Source organism: Mus pahari, chromosome 7, assembly GCF_900095145.1.
Source record: "Mus pahari chromosome 7, PAHARI_EIJ_v1.1, whole genome shotgun sequence".
In the NCBI taxonomy this organism is placed as follows: domain Eukaryota; kingdom Metazoa; phylum Chordata; class Mammalia; order Rodentia; family Muridae; genus Mus; species Mus pahari.
This window is the reverse complement of record NC_034596.1, coordinates 92,992,077-93,003,096: the sequence shown is the minus strand read 5'-3', so window position 1 is coordinate 93,003,096 and position 11,020 is coordinate 92,992,077. Positions and strand designations below refer to the sequence as shown.

The following is an 11,020-nucleotide window of genomic DNA, read 5'->3' as shown; positions in this document are numbered from 1 at the left end:
AAAAAAAAAAAAAGAAAAAAAAGTATTCTAGAACTTTCTTCTGAGGGCCTCTGATTGTCCCAACTTCCTTGTTTCCACCTTAATCAAACCGTGCTTATCAGGGATACGCTGGTAGTATGCACGGACTCATCCTTTACTGGGCTTGGGCCATAACATGAATTAGGGGTTAAAGTTGAACAATAAGGGGTCAAGCCAATGGAGTCAAGTACAATGAAAGCAAGGGGGCCCCTTTTAGCAGTTTTTTAATCATCTGTTACATTCAGACTCTCTCTAATACTTTCTGTGAGTTCACACCGCAATGAACTAGAACTTCTATAACTGCTTTTCTAGACTAGTAAGTGATTCTATTCTTCCTTTAATCTATTTTTATTACTTCCCTAATTACATTTATTTCTTTTATGAGTATTTGTGGAAGGGGGTCTGCATTTCACAGTGCCTATGTGGATGGCAGAGGACGACTTCTAAGGGTCAGCTCTGTCTTTCCCACTATGTGGACTCCAGGGGTCAGACGCAGGCAGTCAAGTTTAGCAGCGTGTGCCCTAAATCTGCTGAGCCACCTTGTCTGTCTGTCTGTCTATCTATCTATCTATGTATCTATCTATGTATCTATGTATCTATCTATCTATCTATCTATCTATCTATCTATCTATCTATCTATCTATCTATCATCTACCTACCTACTAACCAACATTCCTACCTACTTACCTACCTATCTACCTATCTACCTACCTCCCTAGCCAACTAACTTATGTATCTATGTATCTATGCATCTATGTACATATGTATGTATATTTGTATGAATCCATCCATCTGTCTGTCTATCTACCTACTGATTCCCCCCCCACACACACACCTTTATCATAACAGTTGGATAGACTCTTACTTCAAAGGAATAGTCTAGAATCATAGAAACCATGGAGCATCCATCAGATATCGTCCTCAGGATCAGGGTGACTTGTAACATAACTTGGAAGGTTTGTTATTCGGGAAAGGCTAAAGTTTACCTAGTCTGAGAGCTTATTGATCATATCAACGTCAACACATATATTCTTGTTTCCTTTTTATGTTCTTAGTGCATTCATTGTGGCTTATTTTATTCTACACAATCAGGTAGGGGAGAAGTTTGATTATATTGTATAGCACAACTTAGTAAGAAGTTAAATAAGCTCCCCAAATCGAATTGCTTCACGATGACAATATTAGCTAAATTACTTATTATATTCAGCTGTTAATGAATTGAGGTTTAGAGTCCACTCACCCATTGTTCAAAGGATTTACTTGGGGTCATGAGAAAGTCTAGGTTGCCTTAGATGGTGGGTTAGGGATGTGCATGCTTGCTTGTGTCTCTAATCCTATAAATAGATCCTCTGCTCACCTGTCCCTTCTGCAGGTGGCTTTCACTTTAGATTTATGACCAGGATATAAAATTCTGATGAAAGCCTGTTACCTGCCTCTTGGGATCCCAGGAAAGGCTAATATTTGCACATAACTGAATATTCAAAGCAGCAGGAAACAAACACCATGGTGACATGGTGACATTCACCCTAGCCCTGGAGGCACTTTGCCCTTTGTCTTTCCGAGGATGTCTCTTTGCAGGAAAATCTGGTAGGTGCTTTTGTTGAGGGTTTGGAAATGGTGTAATTAGGTGGCCTCTGGATTATGGCAAACCCTCCCAGGCCAGTACAGGCCTGGTATTTTACTGTCTCTCTGCCTGGGTGGGAGGAGACCAAAGTTTCCTTTCCGTTCTCCGGATCCTCTCACAAAGCAATTGAGATGTCTCAGGCTTGGTATGACGGACAGATGTGGTGTACTGAGAATCTGAGATGGTGAAAAACAAAAACAAACAAACAAACAAACAAACAAACAAACAAAACCCCAAACTCAGGATGGACAGATCTATCTTTCCAGAGTTTGGATCACTGATCTTCCTGTTGAGGATTTAATGGCATCATTGGCTAGATTTGCTATCCAGTAGATTCTCACTGTGCCCCCAAGTACCTCATTATTCTCAGCCTCTTATGTCCCATGGGGACAGTAGTGAGGGCTGTCAGCCCTGTGAGGGCTGGGTTAATAAGTGCACTTATAGGAGTTCGAAAGTGATTTCTATTATTATTAATAGAGAATGAGAATTCACTAGCTGAACTGTTGCATACATTTTTCAAAAACCTTCACAGCACCTTTGCAAGAGAGATGGCCTTTCCTCATTTTAGAGATGGGAAAACAGGTTCAGAAAGCTGGGTGACTCAGCACAGTCCAAATATTTGTGGCTTTATTTGTATTTGCAGCAGTCATCTCCACCATACTCTCTACCTGTCTGTACTGAGGCCCCATGGCCTCTGACCCTCACAGTGTGTCTAGTTGAGTAGGGCTCCAGACTTCCTCCCCTCTCACTGTTGTTTGATATTCTGAAGCAGCTAAACCCCTGCTTCCCAAACCCCAGCCCAGCATACTCCCCGCTGAGTCAATGAAATATTTATGGGCTAAGCACTTTTGAAGCAGGAGAAAGGAGGAAAGATTGTTGCAAACAAATTAATATCGTCTTTCTGCTTCTCACCTGGGGCTCATCCGTCCTCCTCTCTCCTAAAAGAGCACGGCGCGAGTTACCACCTCACTGTTGGGGTTTTGCATCACTGAGGGTGTTTGGGGGCTGTAAGGCATGTGGTTTGCAGAGCCTTTCTCACAGAGCTCACGGCTTGCCTTCCATCCATTCACAGCTGAACACACGCTCACATTAAGCATGCATAAGATGTCACCCCCCCATATTCACACACCATACCACCTCATCGGGTCCTTTGCTGATGGTGTCCTATAGGAATGAAGAACCTTGGGGGCCCAGAGCTCTGGGTGTACCCTCAGATATCACCCTTTCTTTTTGTTCTATGGTATATACGCTATTAGCAAAATGTCTGTGAGCTGGGTTATACTGAACTGTGGTTCCAACTTAATTTTTTTTTTTTTAAACAGATCCAGTCTTCATTCTGGAAATATCCTGGTTTGGACACATCCTAGCTATCTGTGTCCATGTGTGTGTGGCACCAATCTGCTGGTTTCCTCAGCTAATCTGAGACAAGCAGATGATTGTGTGTCTTCGGTTGTTTGTCTTCATGATGCCTCATGAGGAAAGAGAGAAACAGATGATCTCCCCAAGCACACAGATCATAGGAGAAAAGCCCCCGACAGTTATTGGCCCCCTGTGGGCCATCGCTTATCCCCGTGCTGCACTAACACTCATCATGACATCTTGTGCTGTATGGAAACGTGATTTACGCAGCCCAGCATCCTAACAGAGGAGCCCGGCTGGGTGTCCTGAAGGGAAGAGTCACCCCTCCCTTCCCTGTTCATGTATCCCTCATGGTAGGCTATTCCGTGAGGCTATAGCTTCTCTCCCTTATACGTTCAGAGCAGTCTGAATGCATGGTTTCCTGTGTAAGGGTGGAGGGAGATAGAAAGTAAGGCACAGACGTTTTTAGATGCTGCCTTTCTTCAAGTCAGTTATCCTCTTGTCTTTGTATCCCCCTCTTTTCTGTTAAAACATCATTTTACATGCCCACACATGTATTTGTGGAATGGTGGTTGTTATTTTTATGATTATCTCATATATTAAGAAGTAGAAATGTTTTCCTAACCCACCTCTGGAAAGCTTGTGTGCTTGTGTCTATTATCTTAGCTTGTTTATTCAATTAAGCACTTGCTCTAGCGGTCCCTCTCGAGTCATTGAGTCATTTACTAGGCAGCTGGCTTGGTGCTAGAAATTCTAACTCAAGGGTCAAATGAGAGATTTAAAAAGTGGTAGAATTAGAGTATAATGTAATGTCTTCTTATATGTAATATCTATCTATCTATCTATCTATCTATCTATCTATCATGTATTTATGTATGAATACACTTATCTATGTATTTTTCTATGAATCATCTATCAATAATATATCTGTCATCTACCCATTACCTACAAGGTGTCTATCTCTCATCTATCAATAACTCACTTACCAATCCACTGTTATCTTCCCATTACCTGTCACCTGTCTGCTTGTAAGAGCTCTGTGAACTTGATAGTGGTTGCCTTTGTAGGTGAAGAGATGATACTCGCTGAGCCAGAAATTATGACTTAAATTGATGCTAAAGCCAGTTGAATTTCCACCATATAACAACCTTAAGTTTTTTTTAAAATGCTGGAGATTGAACCTAGCTAGAGCTAATGACAGCTAGGTGAGTGCTTTATCTTGGAGCCATCTCCCCAGCCCCAAATAAAATCTTTTAAATGCAGCTGTACACAGTTCAGCTAAACCATTACATTACCCATATGCTCAAATGTTCATGATATCCTGGCTGCTTGCTAATCTCCACTCCTTTTTGTGTCTTGAGATAATTCATGAAGCTTGGGTTGTCCTAGAACACTGTATGCAGCCTTGAACTCCTGATCTTCCTGCCCCAGTTTCCCAAATTCTGGGATTAAAGGTGCATAGCCCCATACCCAGTTTTGCTTAATTTCTGTGCCATGAACACAAAGATAATGGAAACATCAAAGAAATTAATTTAACTACAAAATGTTTTGAGCTCAAACCATTAACATCATTGAAGAGTACTTTAAAAATAAAGTTAATTTTAAATACTAATTAATGTTAAAACTATAGACTCATTTAGAATTATTGTATTTAGTTAAAAGTATGTTTCTACTGTCTATAATTTTTAAAAATTAGATACATTTTAAATAACTAAGTAGTTTCACTATAAGTAAATGCTAATTATTTACATACAGTATCTGAACATTACACAATGTATAATATATACTAAACACATTACTTGGTACTTCAAAGAAACCTAGTACGTTTATCAGTTACCTTATAAGAATTGATCCTCAAAATTCAAATGATAACAGTTATAACCAGGTTTTCTGGGCATTTTATTTTCATATATCTATTTGTTGTTTTTGTTTTTGTTTTGTTTTGTTTTGTTTTGAGGCAGGTTTTTCTGTGTAGCCCTGGCTGTCCTAGAACTTGCTTTGTAGACCAGGCTGGCCCTCAAACTAACAGAGATCTACCTGCTTCTGCCTCCTAAATGCTGGGATTAAAGGCTAGGATAATAGATCCTGGTTCTCCTTTTCACACTCTTCCTTCCATAGAACAAAATAAATCGTTTCTACCATTTTAATGTACTTTAAATTCATTCCTTCATTCATTCTTTCATTCAATGTGTGTGTGTGTGTGTGTGTGTGTGTGTGTGTGTGCGCCTGTGTGTTCTGGAGGTCATGTGGAGACTAGAAGACAACCTAGGATTCTATCTTCAAGGGCTTCATTTGCTTCCTTTGAGACAGAGTTTGCCGTTGGTCTACTCATCATTTAGGGTAGACCTACAGCCATGAGAGGTAGGAGGCTCCTGTCTCTTACCTCCCCAGTGCCGGGATTACAAACATGAACCACCATGCCTGGCATTTCTATGTGGATTTTGGGGATCAAAGTGAAGTCCTCATGCTTTTGAGGTAAATGTTCTATTGACTGAGCCATCTCCCCAGATTCCAACTTTGTTTTGATGCAGAATTGTTAAACCATCATAATTTCTAACAGCCAAATGAAGCTTGGGATCTCCACATGCATGCATGTTCAAGGGAATAGTCTAGTTAGAAATGATCCCTGTGCGGTTGGTCCTGCCTGCACCCTAGGACAATGGGCATGCTTCATCTTCATGTGGATACAAGGATGGAAGCAGGAGAAGTGGAGTGCATTCTGGGTATTGTGTGTAGAGAATCGAGCAAAAGTATCCACTTTGGGCTAGACAGGATTTAAGTCTCTACTTTCTGGCTTTGAGGCTTCACATGTGTTTTTCAACTTTCCCCTGCCTGTCTCAGCATTGCTCAAGTGGGAATGATACCACCTCCTTGGGATTTGGGGAAAGGATAAACTAAAGTGCCTGGCCCCATGCAGGTGCTTAGTGAGTGTTACTTTCCTTCCCTTTCAGTTGATAAACACTTCCTTTGAGGGTTACATGCTAAAATATTAAATAGTTATTACTTGCATTATTCAAGAAAAATGAAACTCGAAAAGGCATCTTACTTCAGATTTTTTTTTGGCGTAGCAATAATCATTCCCATTTGTCTTTCTTGTAAACCTGTATTCTATGTGCAGCGCTGGGTTTATTTATGATGTTTGTGTGAAATTCTCAGCGTAGTGAAAGTTGACTGAACCTAAACTCTCTCTCTTTCAAGTTTTAATGGAAGATATAAATTATTAGGTATTTTGGTGTGATTTGATGCCTGAATGATTGAAGCCTGGAAGTATAATGGGTAGGTGGAGCCATCAGAGTTGGGTAGATAATGAGGATATAAACCTAGGTTTGTGACATGGTTGGGGTGGCTCTCAAACAGCACAATGAAAGTGAGGTTTTAGCATTGGAAAGAATTCCTCACCTGCCTCCCTCAAGAGCAGATCGGAGCCTGGAGATGGCTGAGCAGGCAGGGGGATTGCAGAGCTTGCTAGCCAGCCAGTCTAGACAGTTGATGAGTTCCAGGCCCACTGAGAGATCTTGTCTCAGAAAATAAGCTGGCAGATGACAGAGGAAGACACCCATTGTTGACATTTGCCCTCTGCACATATATGCACACCCATACATGCACCCCCCTACACATATATGTACAAACTCACAGTAGATCAGGATGTAGCTCTGGGTTAATGAGTAATCCTGTTACTTAATGTTGATTCAAACCACCGGCAAAAAATATCTACACATCCCATGCAGCTGATGTTAAATTCTGGGGTGCTAGAGTTTATGTTAGAAACCATAGGTAGCTCAATCATAACACTTTATACTCCCACAGGCAAGGAAGATTAAACTAAAGACTTAAATAGAAAATGTCATTGTCCTGTCCCCTCGCCAGTCTTATTTGCATGCAAAATCTATTCTACAGCTTGTTTTTGTATCACCTCTGAAATAGAAAAGATATTTTTGCATATTGAAGCAGCTATTTCTAAAAGAACAGAAAGAAAGAAAAAAAAAACAGGCATCAGAAATTCTATGTAACCTAAGAGGATAAATAAAATATTCACTGTGTGGCAGTTTATAGATCAGGTCATTTATCCCTGCCCTAGAATGCTTGAGTGATCTCAATAGGCATCCATTTGAAAGAGAATGAGGACTTTCCTGCTGTCCTCTGATTTGTGACAACCACTATGTGCCTGTTTGAACCAAGCTTAAACAGGAACAAATAGAAACACATTTCATCATTTCTGTCACGCTCTCTCTACATTGGGTATTTCCAACTTTACCCAGGCTATGGAGGCTCAGTCTTTCTAAGCAGCTCATGCCTGGGTCATCTCTTTCATGAAACCCCCAGGTCTTATCATTACATCTCACAACTGAGGGCTGCATATGCCTGAGAGGCACAATAGCAACCCCTGCACCCTCCCTGAAGCAGAATGACAAGGCTGGCCCAGGAAAGACCCCTGAAGGATGGACATAGTTTGTAGGAGAGTGTGATCAAAGGCACATTGAGTGGAGACATTTCAATCTCTGAGAGATGGGACTGGGTCACCATTGGGAACAATATAGTGGCTGTATTGAGAAGAGTGTGGGATGGGGTTCCAGTAGTTCCTGAGGGAGGAGTCATCTTGGCTGATTGAAAACAGATCAGGACTGGTGAGGTGGTGCTTGGGTAAAAGGGGCTTCCTGCCAACCCTGATGATCTGAATTCTCTTACCAGAACCTGCAGGCTGGAAGGAGAGAACTGATCCCTCAGGCTGTTCACTGCCCTCCGCGGGTGCCCTGTGACACCTGCATATCCTTGCCCCCACCCCAATAATATTTCAACAGTGTAATAAAAAAATGTAGTAGCTGTGTGTGAGGGTGAGTGCGTACCTCCTTCTGCATTATTGGTGGCATCTAGATCATTGCAGGTTCTTGAGTAGCATAGTGATTGATTGGACGATTAAAAATATCCTTCTAACCCATTCTTGTGCTTCCCCCTCTCTTTGCAGCATGCACTTGATGCTGATAACGCCGGAGTCAGCCCGGTAGGAAACTCTTCCAACAGCAGCAGTCACTGGGACCTTGGAAGTGCCTTCTTCTTTGCTGGGACGGTCATCACAACCATAGGTACTCATGTCTTTTACTAAGATCCTCTTCCTTTGCAGGCCCTACTGAGGAATGGGTAGACAGAGTAGCGACCAGGTTCTCCCTGCTCTGTCAGGTGTATTCAGCTGTTGTGGCTGCTCTTGGTAAGGAGCAAAGCATGGTGAAGACTTCAGACTGGAAAGCCAGAGAGCGTTCAGTGAAGGAAACCAGTGCCAAAGCAGGAGCAGAATGTAGAGAGTGGATAGTTGAACTTGGGTGGTTTTGTTGCATTCAGATTCCGTTTTAAAGATTGTACTTCTTGGTATATATATATATATATATATATATATATATATATATATATATTGTTATGAAGATGTTCTGCAAAGTTGGGTGGGTGGGGAAAGACCCTTTGCCCCTCTCCAGTTTTTTTTTAAATTGTTCCCAAGAAAATAGTTTTCATCCCTTTTGTCTGGTGTTTTTAGTATCCATCTGTGTGGCTTTAAATATCAAACTGGTATGGCCACTTCTAGAATTTTCCATTTTAGGGGTTGTTTCTCGACTTTCCACTGTGCAGGTGGAAACTCTGGTCTCTTTCTTCCTTCCCATTTCACTTGCAAAGCACTCCACTTCCTGTGTCCCTATCTTCCTAAGATAGTCTCATTACCTAGAACCCTGAGTAGTCTCATTACCTAGAACCCTGGGTAGTCTCATTACATAGAACCCTGGGTAGTTTCATTACCTAGAACCCTGATAGTCTCATTACCCAGAACCCTGGGTAGTCTCATTACCTAGAACCCTGGGTAGTCTCATTACCTAGAACCCTGATAGTCTCATTACCTAGAACCCTGGGTAGTCTCATTACCTAAAACCCTGGTGTTTGTTGACTATTAATCTGCTCTTTGTGACCGATCCTCAGATCAACTGTCATTGCTGCTTTCCCTCAATAGTGTTTGCCTTATTTTACATATTTATCTTTACGTTTTCTGATACTCAGGTTCTGGGAGTTTTTTCCTTTGGGGTTACTTTATAATTATAATAGCACATAATATCCTCAATGTTCTAGTCATTAGGCAGTATGCATAGGTCCTGATTAGGAATGATGACATCTTTTCCCATCTTTCTCCACCACACAATTTTACCTGACATCACCTTTTCAATATCTGCCTTAAAATGACTAACGTGACTGGTCAGCTTTACATACTAACCGTGAGCTCGTAGCCACTCCATGTAGTTCAGACAGGAATCTTGTCCAGCATCTCAATTTTCTTTTGCATCACGTTTTGAGCACCACCCATTCTTCACACAAGACAAGAGCTCATGCCTTATATTCTGTTCACTGCTCGCTCTCATTGCCACGCTTGCTCTGGTTAAACCCGAGTCAGTGTTGGTATGTTTCACCTCTCATAGAGTTCTCTCCATCATTGCTTGTTTGCCTGGAAATCTCCTCCACAGGGAGATGGCCTTAACCTTCCTGTGAGTAACTTTCTACTCTGAGTCCCTGTGAGGCCCAGCTTTTGAGAAGTTTTTAAATTTGGTTTATAGTGTGGAAAGTCAACTTATGAGTGCATGTGTTAGAGGCATGCATTTCTGTTTTAATATCTACTTGTGAGGTCTATGCTCTTCTACACTGGTGAAATCAAGAAAATTATATGTGATGCAAACAAAAAGCATGAAAGAGAATTGTCATTCTTACTGAGAATTGTATCAGTTGAGGGCTTCAGAGAGGCAGAAAGATTATGTGTGCATAGATATGGGACCAGAGAATTGACTTCTGCAGTCATGGGCCCAAGGAGTTGCTTGGCAGGCTGCTTGCTTGGAAGCCCAAGGGATGCCTTTAGATAGCTTAGTCCAAGTTCATAGGCTTCAGATCCAGGACGCTGATGGTATAATTCTTTGACTCCAAAAAGCTGAAAATCCACAAGACCAGCGATGGAGATCCTGGTGATTACAGGCCAGAGAGGCTGGGGTTCTGATGCCCAAGGGTGGGGACAGAAGAATGAACCTCACCTGTATATATACCGATGTGGAAGGGAGGGAGGGAAAGAGGGAGGGAGGGAGGGAGGGAGGGAGGGAAGGAGGGGGAGAGAGAGAGAGAGAGAGAGAGAGAGAGAGAGAGAGAGAGAGAGAGAACGCTCCTTTCCATGCCTTCTTCTTTTTTGCTCTATCCAATCTCTCAGCCAATCAGATGGTTCTGCCTACATTGATGCTGGATCTTCCATATTTAGTCCAGTAACTCACATGACCTTATCCTGTGGAAACATCTAGAAATAATTTTTTTTTAGAAACACATCCAATAATAAAATAATAATACTTTATCAGTTTTCTAGGTATTCATAACCCAATTGGGTAAACACCTAAAATTAACAACCACCTTTCTTTTTTTTAACTTATTATTTTATTTTATTAGATATTTTCTTTATTTACATTTCAAATGCTATCCCGAAAGTTTCCTATACCCTCCCCCCNCCCCCTGCTCCCCTACCCACCCACTCACACTTCTTGGCCCTGGCATTCCCCTGTGCTGGGTCATATAAAGTTTACAAGACCAAAGGGCCTCTCTTGGTCGACTAGACCATCTTCTGCTACATATGCAGCTAGAGACACAAGCTCTGGGGGTACTGGTTATTTCATATTGTTGTTCCACCTACAGGGTTGCAGCCCCTTCAGCTCCTTGGGTACTTTCTCTAGTTCCTCCACTGGGGACCCTGTGTTCCATCCAATAGCTGACTGTGAGCATCCACTTCTTGTTTGCCAGGCACTGGCATAGCCTCACAAGAGACCGCTATATCAGGGTCCCTTCAGCAGAATCTTGCTGGCATGTGCAGTAGTGTCTGGGTTTGGTGGCTGATGATGGGACAGATCCCTGGGTGGGGTAGTCTCTGGATAGTCCATCCTTTCATCTTAGCTCTAAATTTTGTCTCTGTATCAATATCTTTTCATGAGTATTTTGTTCCCTATTCTAAGGAGGAATGAAGTA

The 11,020-nt window shown here is 41.8% G+C and overlaps 1 protein-coding gene across 2 annotated transcripts in view; it reads left to right on the top strand.

The window, feature by feature from the left end:
- Kcnk10 (potassium two pore domain channel subfamily K member 10) overlaps positions 1 to 11,020 on the top strand; it is a 132,076-nt gene that overhangs the window by 68,218 nt on the left and 52,838 nt on the right. For both annotated transcript variants that reach the window (XM_021201643.2, XM_021201640.2), the window contains exon 3: positions 7,965 to 8,082. In XM_021201643.2, coding sequence (XP_021057302.1) covers positions 7,965 to 8,082 — 118 coding nt within the window. The remainder of the gene's footprint in view (positions 1 to 7,964; positions 8,083 to 11,020) is intronic.